General features: G+C 41.8%; 1 protein-coding gene across 1 annotated transcript in view; it reads right to left on the reverse strand.

The window, feature by feature from the left end:
- Positions 1 to 912: 912 nt before the first annotated feature.
- Positions 913 to 20,852, reverse strand: part of mapk8ip1b (mitogen-activated protein kinase 8 interacting protein 1b) — a 41,552-nt gene continuing 21,612 nt past the window's right edge. The window contains exons 3-12 of the mRNA XM_079339062.1: positions 19,287 to 19,544; positions 13,600 to 13,681; positions 9,078 to 10,220; positions 7,236 to 7,311; positions 5,489 to 5,661; positions 4,205 to 4,311; positions 3,673 to 3,789; positions 3,331 to 3,401; positions 3,071 to 3,169; positions 913 to 2,717 (exon numbers count right to left, since the gene is read on the reverse strand). Coding sequence (XP_079195188.1) covers positions 2,645 to 2,717; positions 3,071 to 3,169; positions 3,331 to 3,401; positions 3,673 to 3,789; positions 4,205 to 4,311; positions 5,489 to 5,661; positions 7,236 to 7,311; positions 9,078 to 10,220; positions 13,600 to 13,681; positions 19,287 to 19,544 — 2,199 coding nt within the window. The 3' untranslated portion in view covers positions 913 to 2,644. The remainder of the gene's footprint in view (positions 2,718 to 3,070; positions 3,170 to 3,330; positions 3,402 to 3,672; positions 3,790 to 4,204; positions 4,312 to 5,488; positions 5,662 to 7,235; positions 7,312 to 9,077; positions 10,221 to 13,599; positions 13,682 to 19,286; positions 19,545 to 20,852) is intronic.

A 20,852-nucleotide genomic window follows, 5' to 3' on the forward strand; every position in this document is an offset into this window, starting at 1 on the left:
GTGACACCTGTGGTGGTCACATGAAAACCTTTTTGATAACGTTCAGTCATATGGAGGCATATTGCATTCAAGTTACCAGATCAGGATCTAATTACATGGAGAGATGAACTGATTCGCGATACATACAGTATGCATGCACCAATACCAAAACAGATAATTATGTTTTAAATCATAGTTAGTATAGCTGGTATTACTGTATGTGTGAGGCTACACAAAGGGGTAGTAAACCCGACATTGCATTTCTAATTTTAAGAGGAAAACAAATAAAATATGTTGTCATTTAAATATATGTATTTGAACTCTGGGCTGGCTTCACATTCAAACAGGAAGCAACAACTGCAAGGTTTTCAAATTAAAGGGATACTTCACCCAATGCACCAAATGTGCACTTCATACTTCACCAAATGGGTGAAGTATCCCTTTAAATATTTGAACCTGAAGTAAAAGATCTGTACTTTTTATCACAGAAGGAGCTGTTCAGGCCTCTTGATGGAGATGATCAAGCCGATATCTGATATGTAAATGACATCAATATCTGACCTGATACCGATATTATATCTGATTGGTCCCATCTTTGACTTTATGGTAACCCCTCCAGCATGGATGCATTTAGAAAAGTTGCTGCAGCCGCCCCCTAAAATCCGACACAGTTAAAGCCATTCACCAAAAGTTTCAACTTAAGTGTATCCATTTTTATAGGACATGTATGTAGACCAATATCGGGTTTAGTTGTTTGTCTATTAACTAATCTGTAATTCATTTCTAACACCGGTACTTCCTGCAGAGTGAGAGCGAACACTCTCAAAGTCATTTTACAGAAAATGTGCATTATCCTTTGTTTGATTAAGCTTCCTACTGAGAGTCTGCATTTGCACAGCTTCACATTAAAACACATAGTATAAGCACCACAGGTACAGAACAGCATCTTTTTTAGTGGTGGAACGAGCACAGGTCACATCAAACATTCTCCTACATCCCTATTAGCATTCAAACTCTTAAAACTCAACACGCACTCAATGGCAGCTCCATTCTACGCTGTGATGATGGCGACTGAGGAAGGTCACGATGACGTAATGAAGAAGAGGCACTACTAGTGAAGATATGAAGACACCAGAGTTTTGCTTTTTTCGCTCCCTGTGCTGGACCTACTGCAACCAAACATCTGCCTCATCATCTTGTTCCGGCCCCGCTGAGAGCATTTGATGTTTCGGATGTAGAAACCAGGAGGAGCACGTTTCTATAACACCACCATGATGGAGATATTTCAGGAATCTTCTTTTGCCTTTGAAGAGCCAAAGAGATGGGGTTTTTTTCCATTTAAATATTGAACATCTTCTTCACTTAGACACGGTGAATAAGCGTAGTGTGTCTCAGAATTAAGGACTAAGGCTTTACTGTGATGGGGCTGTATAGCATAGCACTACTGTACCAAAGGAAGCTGCAGAAAGTTCTAAAAGGAGAAATCCACACTCTTTCAGCTGTCACACTGTTTCGTTTTCATCAAGCACAAGTGATGCTGAGTGCATTCCAGGTAATGTTACTTAAAAAAACACTTTTTTCAGTCTCTAACTTTATGATCTGTTTAAGAGCTGCTTTCTATCTGTTTGAAGTTGTGCACAACATACCAAGTCACACCTTGTGAAAGGTGTGACTGTCTCAATGTTTCATGAAACTGAACCGTTGTATTATCTTTGACCCAAAGAAAGGCTTGTTATAAGAAAGGTAAACATAGCATAAACCATATTTTCCTTGTGAACTGAGCAGATGTATTGAACATATTCAACACATTGTTTGGGCCATTTTGCAAAAAAAAAGGAAGTAAATGACTTGTGGACATTGTTGAAGAGCCTGATAGACCTATGCTGCACCTCCTTTGTATACTGTAGCACTCTGAGCAGCAGCTTGCAGTGAGCACATCTCACAGATCACAGATCATGTGTTCAGAGCCTTCAGGACACCAACACCTCACGTTTCCTTCTAACCGTGTCCTGAACTCTTCCTGCTGTTAAACGTCTGATGACATTGTTAAGATTTTACAACAAAAAGACCCCAAAATGCAAAGAGCATCACTTGTCGCTCGAGTGTTTCTGGGTGTTGTTGTTTGCACTGAGAATGTGAATTTCACCTTCACACGTGGTGTGCTATTAGGATACAATCCATGGTTCCTAAAGGGACCTGTTTTTACTAAGTGTACATTTTCATTGTGAGGATGATGTTTAGTAAATATACACCTACCACCTCAGCTGCTGTTCGGTCTTTTAGCGAAGTATAGGTACAGGCTGGTTCGATCCTGTACGGCTCCTGGGCTTTCAGTGTTTCATATGCTAAGACGATGCTACAGGCTAACTCACTGATACGATGTTTGTGCTTTCCACCTTGGACCACCTCATCACTGACTCCATTTTTGCATATTTTCTTTCCTCACATCTCCTCCTTTGGCTCATTTCTCTCTCTCTCTGTTTTCTTTCTGAGCAGAGCACAGTTCCAGTACTTTATCTTCCTTTGCTTTTCTTGTTTGTCAGAAGTGTTAATTTTTTTCAGTTTGTCTTTTTTGAACTGAATCTGTAGATATAGCTGTCCTTCATGCAGAATTATGTTATGATACAGTGTACTGTACAGGGCTGTGTTTGAAGGCAGGGCGGGGTTATTCCAGGTAGATGTCCTCTGTCGGGCACGAGAAATCCACAAACTCTTTGTAGTACACCTGGAACGCTTTCCTGAAAGACATAAACACATGTACACGAGTCATTTAAACATCACACATATAAAACTGTGACATTCCCATTATGACACCCAATTATATTATAATTATTAAAAAAAACGTCAATTAATTATTTTCTTAGATTGTTTTATTATCAATCCTCCTTAAAAAAATCATGATCCTTCGGGTGCCGGTGGCCCAGTGGTTAGTGGGCACATCCCATGTACAGAGGCTATTGTCTTCGAGAAGGCAACCCAGGTTTGAATCCGACCAGTGGTTGCTTTCCTGTATGTCATTCCCCACTCCCACTCTCTCCCAGATTTCTGCCTCTTTCAACAGTCCTACCTTACAAAGGGAAGTTCAACTCACCCTACTGACTCTGCTAAAGGTTTGGTGGAGTCTTCAGACACAAACACGTGGCAGGCAAATCTCTGGTCCGCTGGATGCTTTGTAATAAAACCAAAATATCTGCAGAGACGACAAAGAAAGAAAGATGAGACAGAAATGTTGTTTTTACAGACTTTATTCCCAAAATATTCATGTTCTATTGCCATGCTTTTTCCAAGTTTTTATAATAACACAGTCAATTAATTCATATGAAAGATCAGATTGCATCTGTTTTCACTTACTTGCTGTTTTTGGGGTGATATCCGCAGAAGGAGACGTTCTTTAGCTGGAAGAAGTGATTGCACTCGTTGCTCTGAGAGGAAGAAAAAAAAAAACACCAGTTGTAACAAAGCTGAAAAAGTTCCTCTTCTTAATGTGAAAATCAGCATACAGCATGTTTCTGAGCAGTCTGCTTGAAGAAAACACTCTGCATGCAGTACCTACATGCCACCACATGAGGGCGACTTGCCTCACATCTTATTTGACAAACCCTCATGAAGACACTCTTAATGTGCTTTACATAAGACTTCCTTTCTTTGACATAAGAGACAGCAGAGACAACAGAGACAAAGAGATGGTCTCACTCTGTCACAGGCGTAATAATCCTCTTGAACTGCGAGCTTGATGCCTTTCACACTGATCTCAAGGATGCAGGAGGAAGGCGGGTTGTACTTCACGGTCATTCTTCTGTTGGTGGCAATCTGAAAAAAGAAATGTGTAAAAAAACTGTCTGAACAGTAAACCTTGAACTTCATCTTATTGATGATAATAAGATAGTCAAACTGAAAACATGTTCGCTTCTTCTGTAGAAACAGGCTTGTATGAATTGATGATAGATTCTGCAGTCAGCCTCTAGTGGACACTTAAAGAACTGCAGTGTTCTGCACTTCCACACGGTGAATGCAAAATGACTTGAGCTTGCATAACGCTTTTATAGTCTTCAGACTTATAAGAAGGACTTTAACACTGCATGCTACAACTTCACATTCACACACTGATGGCAGCGGTTACTATGTAGTGAGGCCATCAGAAGTGACATGCTCTTGGTTGTTGTGCAACGCTTCAGACACTCAAACACACATGCAGAAATGTGCCTACTCTACTGTTGTACAGTACCTTCTGCATAGCTGCACACAGAACATCATTTCCTTTGTGGAAGGGAACTTGAACTGAGCCCAGGAACTTCAGCCGGTATCTGTCCATCCACTCACTGCTTTTCACTTCTTAAAAAAAAAAGAGACAGACAGAATTAGAACACATACCCAGGACATGATAATCAGAGGCAACAAGAAAGGCAGTGATTTATGAAGACAGGTGGGAATGTATTCGCTTCTTAAAGGAGACACTTTCCACACCAACTGATACGTACAGCACTGTGTGGGTTAAGGGGATGGTTGATCAGTACTTGGCCCATTTTCCTCCCCTCAACTGTCCAAGAGAACTACTTACATGCATGTGACACTGTTATGACTTTGCCTTCCTTCTCATATTCATCATTACATATTTGCACCCTTGTCAACAGCAGCAACAGAGAAGGGAGAGTTTATCAGTGGTGGTCTGTATTACCTGTCTGACTCTCTGTGTTAATGGGTTTCTCCACACTGGAAACTTTACAGATTAAATTCTACATTTAAATGAAGTTGTACCCTCAACCAGAAAAAATAAAATAAATAAATAAATCAAATAATCGGAAACAGATTTGAAGGTGTAAATAAAAACTGAAACTTGAGAAAATGCCAGATTTCTGATGAAACAACTCTCAATTTCTTAATCTGGAGCTCAAAACCAAAACATGTTTGTTTTTAATGAAAAATCATTTGCATAATATGATGTTATTTTATTTCTGCTTCACAATAGCTGACGAAGTTCTTATCCATTTACTTGTAGATAAATCAACTAACACATCATATGAATCTATACAGTTTACATCAATTACAGACTGACTCTCCTCTCTCCCTGTGTATCCTGCTTGCTGATGTTTTACTCCATGACCTCTCTCTTCTCTTTCTTTTTGTTAAAAAACTCTTCTGAATATGAATCACTTCTATATTTAGATCGCTTTCAGCTACACTCGCGTGCAGCGACTCAAAGAAACACGAGCGTGCTAGTGTATCAAGGCTGCAGAAAACTGAAATTTAAAGTAAGCTGGCTGGCAGAATATCTTAAACCTGCAGGTAGAGGCTGGAGTGATGATTGAGAGTGTAAGTGCATCACTGCTACAAGGAAGGAGAGCAAAGACCTCGAATCTTGTCGTTTAAATAGAGACCAGAATCTGGAGGATATTCATGAGAATAAGCCTTATGCGTCTGTAAAATTCAACTTTTACATGGTTAAAAAAAAGACTTGTGTGTTTCAGTCCAAAGACAGTATTTGAGCATCACCCTTATATAGTGTCAGTACCTTTGTCGCTGTCGGAGTCTTTGGCCACCTCTATGGCGTAGTAAGCTGGGAAGATGCCGTGGGCGCCGGTCCGCATGTTGTAGCCCTCGTACCAGTAATCCTCTGACTGCACCTCCACCAGCAGCGGATCATCCACCTCCAGCTCCAACTCGTCGTCATGTCGAGGGACGAACCTGAACACACGCGGTTTTGGCAAGGATCCTTACAGACATTTACATTTCAAACTTTATCATCACCGTATACTATGTTGTCTCATGCTTGTGTGGTGGATTTAATTTAAGGACAGGATGCACTAACAGGAGATTAGAAATGAAACCTCTGAGCAAAGAGCCATCCTAACTTGGACTAAAATTCCCTTCCCGTGTTTTTGTTATGTCACCGTCCATTTGTTGTATTTCTACAGTGCCTGTTCACCACAGTATGGCAAAATACTGTGAGTCTGAAGCATGTGGCTTTGCTCACATTGGAAACAAAAAATGTTAACATTAACTGATAGCTGATAATCACACGAAGATACAACCGAGCTAATAAACCTGACAGGTGCATGTCAGTCATAGTATTAAATAAAAACTGTATTCTAGAAGTAATAGACTGTAAATATATACACACAGTATTCAAACGCGGTTTACAAAGACTTCAACAAGCTGTGTGCCGTCAGCTGAGCATGGATAATGTCCTGCTCTGTCACATGATCCCAGCTCAGTGTGCAGAGATGCTGCTTTTCACATGACTGCGTTGCTGTTATTTTTGTCCCCCCCTCTCTGTGCATTTAACAGCCGGAGGTCTTCATCAGCAGCTGGAACGGCACGCTGCCAGCTGGAGTGTGAATGTTACCATGGAAATAGGAAGACTTGGAGCATGTTTCTGCTTCAACGATGACTTAAATAAAAAGGCTAATGTAGACGAGCAGTGATAAAGGTGACTATATCTTAAAAGGATGCTATACATTTGAAAAGAGGAATCAGGGGACTGGAGTGGACTGAATTTAGATGAACACATTGTTCTCTGCAATATCCATGTCAAATAAAACTATCTATGTGTCTAGATGGTTTTGCAGATGTGCTGACTCTCATCCAGGTTGTATGTGTTTTGATTTTTTGCCAGTCTGAACACAAAAAGCCACATGAAATCAGATTATTCCAAATCTGATGGAGGTTGTTTCAAATCTGATTCCTACAGATCCGACTCAATCTGAACGTCTCAGTCGCTTCAATGTGTCTTCTGCGTCACTCGCAACGCGACACCATCGACAATAACAACAATGACATAGATCCAACGGGCCGGAAGTTCACTTCGGTCATTGAAAGAAAACAGCAAAAATGCAGTAAAACAATCAATATGGACGGGCAGATCTGATCGATCATTTGCCATTTCTAATGTGGACAGTCAGTTAGATCAGGTTCTGATCAGATTTGGGGAAAAATCGGATTTGGGCGTCTGATCAAAGCTTTAGAGACTCACACCCAAAATACATCAAAGACTCCACCTTTAAGAAATCCCTAAAAAAACATTCTCTTTGACTCTTTCTCCCTTTTTTTGGTTTTCAATGTTTTGTTTTCTTGTTGTTCTTCGTTTAGCATCCAATGCATTATTATTATCATTATTTCCACACAGCATGTGTTCAGTAAACTGTTTGCATATTCAGTAAAAAGAAATGATGACTCAGGCCTTTCTGTTTTCAGTCTTGGTGCAACATTAAACACGGAGGTTGAAGTGATGATGATGATAGCGGTGGAGCTCTTTTCACCTGTAAACAGCTCGGTGGCTCTGATCCCTCTCCTCTCCGTTTATGACACATGAGTACAAGCCGAAGGACTCTGCACCTTGAAAAAAAAAAAAAAAAAAGAGAGATGCATTTACATGTTACGTCGAAAGAAAAAAGAATGAATGAATCTGGCTTTATATAGCAACAAAACAAACAGTAAGCACTTTAAGGGGTCTGTTTAGTTTACTCTATAGGAGCAATGAATCACACTTTAATTAGGCGTTAAACACATTGTGTAGCATTGTGTATTTCTACCTGCATTCCCCCGAGTCATCTGTTATCCCCTCCTGCACGGCTCAGATAAACTAATGAGTCTGTTAAACACATGGACGACTCCCAACTGGACTTCAAGGTCTATTAAGAGGAAATGACCTCACATACATCACAGAGGGATCTCTTATTCTCTGTCTGTCTCTGTCTGATGAGTCCTTTCTAACGCCGGCTGCTTTATTCACACATACAGATATTATCATAATGAGAGCCGCCGTCTTCCCAAAGATGTCCCAAAGGGCCCAACATTTCCCAACATTTAGCCCACCACCATCAAAAAAAAGGGAAAATCTAAAAAAAAAAAAAAAAAAAAAAAAAAGCTGTGGCTTGATCAAATCTCAAACTTAATCATGAACTAACACTGTTTTTGAGCATACACACTGAGGGGAAGGAGAGTCTGGAGTGTTTTTTGGCCGAGTGCCCCCGCTCACCCTGCAGGGCATCAAAACATCCAGCTGTGTTTCTGCATTTAGCGTGCTGCTGTCAGAACGCTGATAACCATATCAACAAAGCAGCAAACACTGCAGCTTTTACTTCAAAGACTTAAACGCTGAGCTGGGTAACATCGGCTAAAATTGTTCGACTCTCTTGTAGTTCACATTCTCTATAAAGGGTACAAAATAAAGTGCAAAGTGTTTGTCCTCGGTCATCATTCCTTGTGTTACATGTTACGTGAGTGATGATCTGAACTGAAAGAGAATATTCCAGCTCTGGACTCGCTGTAGTTTTGCTTAATCAGCCACATTACTTAAAAGCCTTTTGCACCACGCTGCCAATTGAACTGGACAGCGATGGCAGCGGTGTTTCTCCATGTTTCGAGAAGATCACAGAGAAGAGCAGCCTGCCCTGCAGCTCGGATGTTTGTCCTGCTGTTTCAAACACCATTCTGAGGGGAATATCGCGTCTCGCATTAGGAGATATGCTTTCGTTATACGTTTCAGAAAATCTCTGAGACTAAAAGAATGTGAACGTGAGCTATCTGTTTGATTGGTCATGGACTGGAAATCTTAACTTGGAAAAATTGCCTTCATTTTTTTCTGTGCATTAAAAATGAGCTACATCAAATCCACATGATTGACTCTCCTATATCTTCTTAAGAAAACCAAACCATTTGACTCCCATGTGCAGTTAAATTTTAAATGTCACATATTCTCCTCCTTTTTAAGTTCAATAAGTCTCAGATGTCCACAAAAAGTGTCTGTGAGGTTTCTTGGTCTAAATCCACTCTGATCCTGTATTTGATCACGTCTATAAACCCCTCTACTTCAGCTCTGCTCAAAACAGGCTGTTTATGTGTCTGTAGCTTTAAATATGTAAATGAGCTCAGGCTTTTTTGCACCAAACCAACTGTTTATGTTGATGAGGCAGACTCAGAGGACAAAACAAACATCTAGCGTCAAAAGGAAGGTGCCTTACAGTGAATTCTTCTTTTCCTAAGATGTCTCATCAGTGCTTCACGCATCTTATTCAAATTCAACATCAAATAACACTTTAAAATAGAACTTCAGAGATCCAGGGAATGAACGATGTGTAGTTATCATGGCAGTGACTTACTGGAAGAGCGAGAACGCCCATTCATGAACACATTGAGGAACTTCTTGGAGAAGTGCAGGTCCACCTCTGGAGTGGAGTCTTCTGACAGACACGCTGTGGCCTCTCTCCTCACTCCTCCCATCCGAGCGCTGTCCTCCTCCTCCTCCTCCTCCTCCTCTTCCTCTTCCTCGTACTCCTCCCCGATGGCTGACTCGTAGGGAGACGAGACGCAGTTGTCATAGACGGTGGCTGAGTCGCTGTCGTCACTGTAGCCTTGGTAACATTGCCGGAGGCTGACCAGTTCCAACTGAGCGTGCTCGTCCACCACCAGTGTGTATTTGACTGAGTCATAGGAGAGCCCGCTGGCCTCCGAGCTCATAGAAGTCCTCAGAGCGGCGGCTCTGCCTCCGACGCCATCCCCCTGTCCTCCACCCTTCCTCATCTTTACATCCATTATTATCCTGTCCACATCCTCATCCTCCTCCCCGCAGTAGCTGTCATCTGTAGCATCCACATACTCCACTGATGACCCGCCTCTTAGCATGACCCCGGCCCCTGTTCCCGCACCCTTCAGGCTGAGGTCCAGAGCGAGGGAGGAGCGAGCCATGCTAGGCGGCGTGATGAGGGACTCGACGCAGGAAGCATAAGAAGGCGGGGGGACGTAGACCTCGTCCTCCTCGTAGATGGAGGGGTTTGTCCGGTCTGGGAGGGGCTGGTAAGGAGGCGGACCCTCTGTGTCTGAGCTGATGGACATGCGTCCCTGCTCGGTCTGCTGTGAGAGGAAAGGTCGGTCCTGTGAGTTGGAGGGTTCGAGGGGATCGGCAGAGCGCTGCACAGGAGTCAAATAGATCTCATCTGTGGGCTCTAAGTGAACGTCTGTGTGGTAGCGAATCCTCTCCCGGTGGTTTTCACCGCCATCCGCCTTCCCCGCTGGGTAAAGAGGAGCTGGCGTATAGTTCTGAGGCGGTGGAGGAGCAGGGGGCTTCTCCGAAACCTTTGAGCGCGTAGCAGCCGCTGTGGAGGATCCGTGCGAGTGTCCAGATGTGTGGCTGTGCCTGCAGGGGGCGTCGGTGGAGGTCCCTCTGTCTTTGGTCTGCGCTCCCCCACCCTGCACCTTGTCCTCGTCGCTCAGACAGCTGTGCTCACGCGGAGGAGTGAGCTCACCTGGGCAGAGAACAGAAACAAGCAGCGTCATGCAGACGGCCACAGAAATACACACCCAGACGCACAAGCACGCACAAAAGCCCGAAACAAGCGCAGAGTAAATGTACACGGCGCAGAATTGGAGACACGACCGGCACACAAATGCACACACAGATGTGAAGGCAGACATGTCAACGAGTGAGTGGACAGATAAATGAAAGCACAAACAGGAAGAGAGGAGAGAAGCAGCAGTTAGGTAACGGATGTCGGGATTACACAGCTAAATCCCCATGACTCATCAAAATCCCAGAGCAGCCAGGAGATGGTAGATGCTTTGTTACGTCATAATCCATGGTCAGGAAATCCAAGGATAATATTCTTGCAGTCAATAAGGCAGCATGACCTCAGGAGTCACAAGACATGTGAGGGTTAAGATGATATTAAACCTACTTAGGGAACCACTGAAAGTCTCTCTGGTTACATCCTGCTTTGATGCTACAAGCTTCAACCTGTCCAGAACTCTTCTGCTCGCAGCATCTCCAGAAGCCCCCCTCCATTAATCACATCACTCCTGTCCTTCAGCAGCTCCACTGGCTCCAGGTTAAATACAGCACTCACCTTTAAAGGCCACACCCAGCCTTCTTAACTCCTGCACATCAACACCCCCGCCCGCACTCTCAGGTGTCCTGCTTCCATTCAACTCACTGCTCCACCCACCCGCCCGCCCGCCCGCCCGCCCGCCTGACCACCACCATGAGGCCCAGAGCCCCTCAGCAGATCTGCCTCTGGAACTCCCTCCTCCTACCTGACCTCCTTATATGAATGTTGTTGTGATTTCAGGACGGTCTTACATGGAGGGACAGAGCAGGCGAGGAAGCTGTGATTTATTTTGGTGTTCTCGGCTCTGTAGCTTTTACAGATCAACTCGTTTCATCATTCGTATGATTCACACTTTTACCCATGGACTGTGCATTTGTTCTTTGTAGCTTTCATGTATTGTGTCTGTGTTGTATCAAGTGACTCTCCCTGCAACCAAATTTACCTACAGGTGCAAATAAAGTAACCTGAACCTGAACAGAGACTCTCTCTCCACTCCCTCGCTAACACATGTTTTTAAACGGGCATATTCAGTCTGATCATTGTCCAACTTTTCTCAGAAATCCTTGAAGATTTAAAACGTTTACTGACATGTGCAGAGTACGAAACATGTTCATGCTGCACAATGGAATTCTTACTTTGCTATCCACAATGAATGCCAACAATAAAATATTAAAAATAGCTAAATAAAAATAATAGTTATACAAATTAATAAATGATACTGTCATTTTATATTTTTCAACTAATTTTTATGTTATTAATATTCACTTTGTTATGTTTTATTTCTCTTTCGTAAGGTAACTTTGAGTGCTTTTTGAAGGCCCCTATAAAGAACATGTATTATTATTATTATTATTATTATTGTTATTATCACCAGATTAGCAGCTGGTGAAAAATGCCCTCTAATACAAACATAATCCCCTCTCAGCTTCTCTCTGTTACATAAAAATATTTGGAAGTGCTGATGTTCTAATCTCTGACCGGGACAGACACATTGTTATCTGGACATTATGTAATCTGTTATGTGTCACATAATGCCGTGTCATCTTTCTGTTAGACTTCAATTTCATTTGATTTTATTTTCCAAGAAATCTTAAGAGATTGCACAAAGAGATTGTCTTAACAATCCTCAGTGTAGCTTTAAGAAAACAATCTACTCATACTGAATATTACGAGTCTCTCATCACGTCAAATACATCACATAACATGGTATCCTAACCAATTGATTTTGTAAAAATCTAAATGCTTCCTTCTGTTTCTCCACTCTTTGCTGGATGCTATCAAACAGAGGAACTGATTTTTTTTTTTTATAAACTCCTTTTAAAACTTTTCTTGCTTTAAAAAAAAGTATCTTATTGGACTTATTGAACATCACTGCTTATCACTATTTGTTTTTTTTTTAGACTTTTTTTCTGCTAGGTGTCAGTGCCTTGTATAGATGTGAATAGTGTGTTCATCTGAATCTAGAATGTTCAGGCTCAAATCTAAAGGCAACTGTGATTTTGCTGTCTGACCTCCTCGACTTGTGAATGACCGCTCTAAACTCTGCATGGGCGTGCAGAATTAGTAACTACTTTGAAATCGTTTGTGAAATCTGATTTTAACAGACTGGCTGAGGTTCTCATTTGCTTTCATTGTACAGAAAGATTTAGGTCTGTTTCATTACCAGCTAAAACTTCCTGAAAGGACTTGTGGCTCCTTTCGCACGTCACCCCCCACCCCACTGCCTGATTTCAGACTCCATCCTCTATCCTATCGCTAAATAAAGGCATGAAAAGCCCAAAAAGAAACCTTGAAAAAATATTTGAATTTTAGTTTAGCACTGTCCTTAATTTAATCTTATTAGATGTGAACATATTTCTAGAAATGAGAATAATGTGTGCTATACTGCAGTTCTGCCAACATGGCATGAATGAAGGGGAGCTGAGTCATCCTGATTTGAGAGGTTTGGGTCTCAGTGGGTTTTTAATATGACTGAGAAAACAATTAATACAGTGCAACAGTTTCCCCTCACGTCAGAGAGTTGTTGGCAGTGACTTCGGTTGTTCTCGCCTCACATGGTGGTCTGAAAAGAGCTGGAGCAACGAGCTATGACAGCTCCCAGCTAGCTAAAGCCTTGAGCTGGCTAACAGTAAAAAACCTGCTACACACACACACACACACACACACACACACACACACACACACACACACACACACACACACACACACACACACACACACACACACACACACACACACACACACACACACACACACACACACACACACACACACACACACACACACACACACACACACACACACACACACACACACACACACACACACACACACACACACACACACACACACACACACACACACACACACACACACACACACACACACACACACACACACACACACACACACACACACACACACACACACACACACACACACACACACACACACACACACACACACACACACACACACACACACACACACACACACACACACACACACACACACACACACACACACTTTATAACATTGCCTTAGTTAGCTACAATTAGCGGAGTAAAGCTAATCTGATTCTTAACAGAGTCCCCTGAGGATCAGGGCGACCCACAGCCTTCCAGACTTAATGCAAATCACCAGTGAATTCAGCTGCTGTGTGAGTAGCATGAGCGCGAATAATACCTTCAAGCGTTTCTAGTTCATATGAACAACATTAGAACATTCAGACAGTTTCTGGCAAAAATCAGAGCATTCACAATTACAAAGAAGATCTGATGGCAAAGAAAGAAAGTCTCACCTGTTTTCAGAGGCGAGGACGAACCCGAAACCTTCTCCTGCCAACTGTACTTCTTGCCAAAAGAGTTATTGTTCAATGTGTCCTGTGGAGAAGAGGAGAGAAAAAGAGGAAGAGAAAAAGAAGGAAGTGATGAGAAAGAAAAATAGATGGAGAGCAGAAAAAAAGAGGAAAGACAGGAGGAAAAAGGGAGGTTTGGTCACAGAATTCTGAATCGAGACGCTCGATAAACTCAACTTTTGTCTCTCGCTCAGCCTCTCTTTCTCTCTCTCACACACACACACACACACACACACACACACACACACACACACAAAGCTTTTATTCTGTTGAATGAGCAGGGAATCTTTTGTCTGTGCTCCGTGATGTGCATTTAAAGGGAACCAGACCTTTTAGCAAAACTACCAGGAACACAACCAGTGTGAGTCTCTTGGTGGTTTTGAGGGACTCTAGAAACCATGATACTTCTCAAGGACCATTTTTTTCCCTCCTTCATTCAAATTCTAGGTAGTAGCTCGATTCTCCCCACAATCACAAATAGCATTCCCCTCTTTTCACAACTTTTCTTATTTGAAATATGAAGATGTACTTCAGTAGTTTATCTATCCTTTTCTGAATGTATATTGGTAGAATCAGAAAGTAAAAAAGTTCAAGTGTATTCACACAAACAATAAATCAGGAATAGAAAATTGCTGTCAACCCCTCAGTACCGTCTTCAGCTGTAGTAACAGAGGCGTTACAGAGGCGAGACGGTTTCAGCAGAGCCAGCGTGGGAGAGCAGTGCTGTGTGTGCCTCCATGTCTGACTCTGAGTCTACAGTATGAGACGCTCCTACAGCGCCAAAACACAACATATTAATGTACGAAGACATGATGATAGCTGAACTGAGTTCCTCACAACAGGAGGGGATGTAGACTGTTTATGAAGAAGGATGACATGACAGCTCTCTAAAGGTGAAGCCAAAACATGGAGAGCTCACGGTGGCTGAAAATACTGGAGCCCAACCAATGAATGCAGCGATACGTTTCAAACGTGTTTTCTGTAGTTAAAGTTCATTACTATATATATATATCCAATTCATGCTCGATTGCTCTTAAGTCTGAGTTTAGTATTAATTAGCGACTTGATGATATGCAAAGGACTACAAGACATGATTGTTGGGTTAACAAATGGAGCTTATAGTTCTGTGTGCTGCCAAAAAGGAGAGTAGACAAGGATCAGTGTGAATGAGACAAACACTTACACAAGAGTCAAAGAATCCAAGATTGATCCAAAGGCAACTGGACTTAGTTGAAGATCTTTAGAGATCTTCAACTAAGTCCAGTTGGCAGTTTGGATGATGCTTTGATTTACCGTGACCTGGACTGTGAGTGTCTGCTTCATTTTGACTCGACAATCTGTCCTGCTGTGAACTTTGCCGACCTCAGGGACCTTTGCCGTTTTTGTTGAGAAGAATGTGAGTTTTGGTTAGCAGAAGGTGCTTGACACAAATCCTGTGGCTTAACCAGGTGATCCCAACTGCACAGACTCGAGCTCCAAAATACGTCACCAGCACAAGATGTCAGTGCATGTCACAGGGGGTATTTATATTTTTGCAGAACGGGTTAGTCTGACACTTTTTAAATATAATCAGGAGTCGAATCGAAAAGAAAAAAAAAGGACCACACACAATAAGACTTCAGACATTACACCGAGCTGAGTGTGCATATGTTACTTTTAATACACAAGTTCCTCTTTCTAAGGCAGCTATCATCGATATTTTGATAATATTGTTTTGGAGGATAATTTTTGAGAACAGACGGCAGGTGTTGATTTAACAAAACAAACACTAAAAACCTGCTGAACAATACTCGGTCAACCACACACAGTGACAACAGCTAAAGGGATAGATAGATGCTATAAATAGATGCAATAAATTGGTAGATGCAATATCACAAGAGTATTGCAGGTTGATATCTAGCTGCAGATTAGGGGTAGAAAAGGGAAAGAGAGAGAGAGAGAGAGAAGGAGAGAGAGAGAGAGAGAGAGAGAGAGAGATGAGGGAGATTCTAACTGATGGAAGGAGAGCTGGAAACTCCTGTGACGGCAACTTGTCGTCCAGAATAAGATCACATCTTCCTCCTCTGTCCACCCACCAACAATGACTCACTTCCCATCTACGTAAACCAGCGAGCATGAAACATGTTGCCATGGTAACGGGTGAATCAGCAAGTGAGAGATAGCAGGGAGCTCTGAGTTTTGTTTATCTATATTAATAAACATCATCTCTCAGATTTAGTGTGACGTCATGAAGACAACGTTGATGTGAAAGAAGTAAACTGTGATCTCTATTCTACTGACATGACTCTACAGCCAGGAGAATATCAAGAGCAGCCTTCCTGAAATGATCTAAATATTGTCAGGTGTACACATGTGAAAATGCCTTTTGAATATGTCTATGAAACTACCAATTTTGGATGTGGGCGAACAGCATCTTGGTAGCTGTAATCTTAACTTAAAAAAAAATTACAAATTAACAATTTGCGTTCTAATATGGTCATATGAACAACTGATCATTTACTTTACAATGTTGTGAAAAATAGATTGTTCCGTCTCAACATCTCTACAGTCTGTAATGCTACGGTTGTCACCTGACAGATTGAGTCCCTCTTCTTTTGTTACTTAAATGCAGTTAGCACGTAGCTTTCAGATGCTCTACTGTCCCCACCTGGTGGTTTCGGTGTTCTTCATCATGAACAGGCTTTGGGTAAATTATGTGAAAAATATATTTTTAAAGACGAGATAAAAGTTGCATGAACTCATTTATTTTTATGAATAATAATTAATCTATATCACTTCCTTCATTCTTGATCACACCTGATGGGGACTTGAACATAAGGAGTGTTGCCAGGTGAGAGATTAGAACTTGACACAGATTAAGAAGGAGGAATCCCTCCTGAGATGGTCGTCTGTCTGTCCGTCTGTCTGTTGACGTGTTTTAATCAAAGAGCTTGAGAGCAGACCATCTGTGAAATAAAACCCGTCGTTGTTCTTGCAAAGAGCTCAGTATATCGTAGTTAACTGTCGGCTCTATTTACAAGACGAAAAGTAATCTTCTCCTCAAGTACCTGCAGTCAGTTCATCTTATTAAGTCCAATTCAAACGTCTGTATTTGATTTATTTATTTCAGGTAAAACAGAAATATTCTTACGTACGATCCTGCCTTTTCCTCCAAGAACACTACAGTTTATAAAGGCTCTACAAATGTAGGTGCTTTATATCACTGTCAAATTCTTGAACAATGCTAAGCGCTCCTTTTGATGGACTACAAAACTCTGGTCACTCAAAGCCAAGTGACGTCGAAGTAAAGGTTTATGTTGCATTTTTACAGATTTACTGACCTGGAACAGTCTCCATGTTTACTGTGTCTTTCACTCTTCCTCCACTTCTTTGTCTCAGATCTACATCTCATCTCATTTAAATGTGTGTGATGCGCCTGACTGAACCTCAGACATCAATGTCAGGTGAAGCTGGAAGAGCTGATCTATAGTATGAATAATAAGTGTTCTGAAGAATAAAATCAACAATTTAACTTGTTTTGAATGGATTGTGAATATTTTGCATATCTTCACCTGGAATAGTGAATCTGTGCATAAACATGTAAATATGCATAAATACTTCACCGCTACTTAGAAATAAATTATCTGTAAATACAGAGAGATTCATCAGAGACATTTAAGTCCAAATGTGCTGCTGATGGATGTCATGTTAATGAGATGTGCCCTGTTGCTTCATGTCTTCACAGTTCATGAAAAGGCCCCTATCAGGAAACACTCAACCATTCAGCCAATCATATTTTACTCTGTTCTTTCTAGATACTGAGTGAACAAAGTTAACAATGACCCAGGAGACAGCAGTACTCGCCAAGAACGGATACGTTTCAGAGCAATTACTTCCTTTACACTTTCCAATTTGACAGCTCATACACAGGCACACAAATACACACACAGACAAACACACACACACACACACACAGCCAGAACGGTAGGCTTTTTTCCGCCTGATGGAAACTGGGAAAAGAACAAAGCCCAGACAAATATAGAGCTGCTTGGTTGGTCGTGTTGACAGGCTGCACTGTGGGGGAGAGTGTGCATGTTAGAGTGACTCACTACGTATATATTTCTTTATACATTACATAACAATAGTAACACAACATATAAGTGTCTAGAGATAACCGCAGCTATTACAGAGCAGATTTTCTGTAAAGACATTACACATGAATATGCAAATAAAACACATAAATGACTAAATCCTGTAATGAAAACAATCACTTTGTAATTTACGAGTATCTGGAAGTGGGAACTAGAATCGAGGGGTCGAGGAGTAGATCGGACTGGCTGGCAGCTGGCAGGCAGCTTTGTATTAGTATTGATTAGTTAATCGTGTTAGTGTCAATCAGTGTCGACAAAGATCCTGACCTTAAATCAGTAATCTGAGGTGTCTGTGATATGACTTCATTTATTCTCTTGGACTAATTAGCAATGGTTTGTATGAACTGAGATGTCCGGGTAATGAAGAAAGAGTCAAGTGGTGAACTTTCCACCCATTCTGAAGCTCTTCTCAACATTTGGGAACATCTGGCCTCTGATAGGATGCTGCACAGTGACATATCTCACTCAGGAGTTGCCAAAGCAACGGCTGATGGTAAACAACATTTCGCTAAAAATAAATGCAAATGTTGCTTTGTGTCTGCTTGATTGAAAGCATTTTGATCTTCTTCAGAGTTCTTATATTTGATAACAGAAACTGTCTAGTGTTTTTATTTTTTCTCGTTTCGTTTACATTTTTATAAACATTTACAGTTCCGCATTTTCGCTTACTGTCCTGAGCACTTCAACGCATTTGTTGCTTCCCTCTTAATTTCTCTCTATGTGCTCTATAAATAAAATTATTATAGTTATTATTATAGTATTATTATTATTATTATTATTATTATTATTATTATATTTTCAACAGTGATTTCTTCGGGGGTTCAAAGGCAACAAAAACTCCTGCCAGTTGGGGAGTCAGATATGAAAATGTCATTCATGAAGGTGGCGGTATCTTGCTTTTTAATTTGGAGGACTTCAAGCAGGGTGGACACACAACACAGTCATCATTAGTCATGACTACACTGTCGCAACCTCACCCGAACACACAGTCATGTTTGGACATCTGTATGTGAGAGGACATTCATCGACACTGTCATTTCTCTATCTTCATACCTAAACCTATTTCTAATCTTTAGCCTAAAACGAATCCATAATGCAGCACATGAAACATCAGTTTATCTGAAACCGGTCCTCACAAAGACGAAGAACACACACACAGTCACGAGCTCAAGCAGCATTCAAACACAAACAGAGATGGGCACCGAGGAAGAAAAAAATCTCTGTGTCTCTCTGTGAGTGGGGACAATCACAGGCATTGTTCAGGTCTGTAAACACATCCTGTCTGAGAAGCAATTGTTGTGAATCCAATGTTGATGTCACGTACAATTTCTTTGATTTCCGTTTTGAAATGTCACAGGTGTGAGGATGATCAGATGGACACTCACACTCAAGACAATGAGTACCTCAACTCAAGTCCTCCTGCTGATCAATATAATCAATAGAATGTCATCTAATACAAACAGTCTGAGTGTGTGTGGATAAGGTTAATTTATTCTCTACCTGTGTGCGCGGCACGATCGAGATGAGGTTAAGGGTTGTGGGTCTCTTGGGCCGGTAGGTATCCATGGTAACAGGTGCTGCCTGGTCCTTGGTGAGAGGCTGGGGTGCGATGGCAGATGCCTTCAAAGACTCCTTCTCACCGCGGTATCCGTCAGCACCGTCGATGAGTTCCAAGTGCAACATCTCCGCTTGGAGCTGGCCGACAGCACCCAGTTCCGCCCTTCCCGACATGCTATTGGTTCCCCGCCTCACATGGCCCTGCAGGGATTGGAGGAAACACGCTGTCAGTCGAGTTAAAGAAAGAAGGAGAGATACAGACACAGAGAGAGGTGGAGAGAGAGTGGATGGGATGAGGAGACTGAGCCGGCCAATTACAAGCTGCTCTGTCTCCAGCCTGTAACACTATCACTGCCGACACTGAGCTGCTTAAGGAGAATATTCCCACTTCAGCCTCTCCACATGGCAGCATCTATCTGTGACAATGTGAGAATGTCTTCTCCCTCTGCTCTGCTAAGCACTGTTTAGTCTCACAGACGCAGTCCTGTGATGACAGCTGGTAAAATAGCTCAAAGATTTTCACTCTGATGTTGTGTGTGTGTGTTGTTTTCAATAAATGGTTGACATCTAGTTCAATGTCATCACATACATTTGACGTGGAAGCTGGTTTGAAGAGAGCTACAAAATATCATGTTGATAGAGAAGATTGTTTTCTATTTTTATTCCTGCATGTGGACGCACAACAAGTGAGAGCTGTGTCAGTCTTACTGATGTTTATTCATCGTTTTTTTTGTGCTTTTTTTTAGAAATTAATCCTTAAAAAAATAATCCAGTGAAGAGTCGCCAGTAGTTTGTGGAATAGCAGCCTTCTTGTGTTTTCATCTTTTTTCGTCATGAGAGTCCCACTCTCAAACCCCGATCACGAAGCTTCAACTGTTTGACATGACACAGATATTGGAGAAGTTGTTTTACTGTGTGATCAGATTCCCTTTGACCGTCTTTCAGATAGCTTCTGAGTTCAAAGAAAGTGGCAAGAACAAGAACATCCTCTGAGAGACAGAAGAAGTCAGGGGGCACTGGGACAGTTCTGTCTGCCTCACTTAGCATCACTACGCCTTCAGCGACACACACACACACACACACACACACACACACACACACACGCACACACACTGTCAGCTGATGTTTTGACATAGACACAGGAGTTACTGTTAATCCTCTTACAGTCTATAGGAGCGTCTGCACTCAGCATGTAGTCACAACATCAACACACACAGACACAGTAGGCTCTTACCCCAATGCACAAACATGACAGCAACATTTAGATTGTTAACTTATGGATGTAACAGGTAATCTCATAGGTGTGACGGTCCGTGTCTTGTCGGCAGCCGCCATGATAGACACGAAATGTTGAACGTTGCCAAGGAAACATAGGATGATACGTCAAAGACCGCTGTGGCTGTATATGTGCTGCTGTGATAAAAATTGCAATGTAAATTAAACTGAGATACTTTGTTGGTAAACATATTGTCTTCCTCGGGTCAGTTATATTCTTTCATTGGGGGTGGA

The sequence above is a fragment of the Symphodus melops genome (assembly GCF_947650265.1).
Source record: "Symphodus melops genome assembly, chromosome: 3".
NCBI classification, from domain to species: Eukaryota; Metazoa; Chordata; class Actinopteri; order Labriformes; family Labridae; genus Symphodus; species Symphodus melops.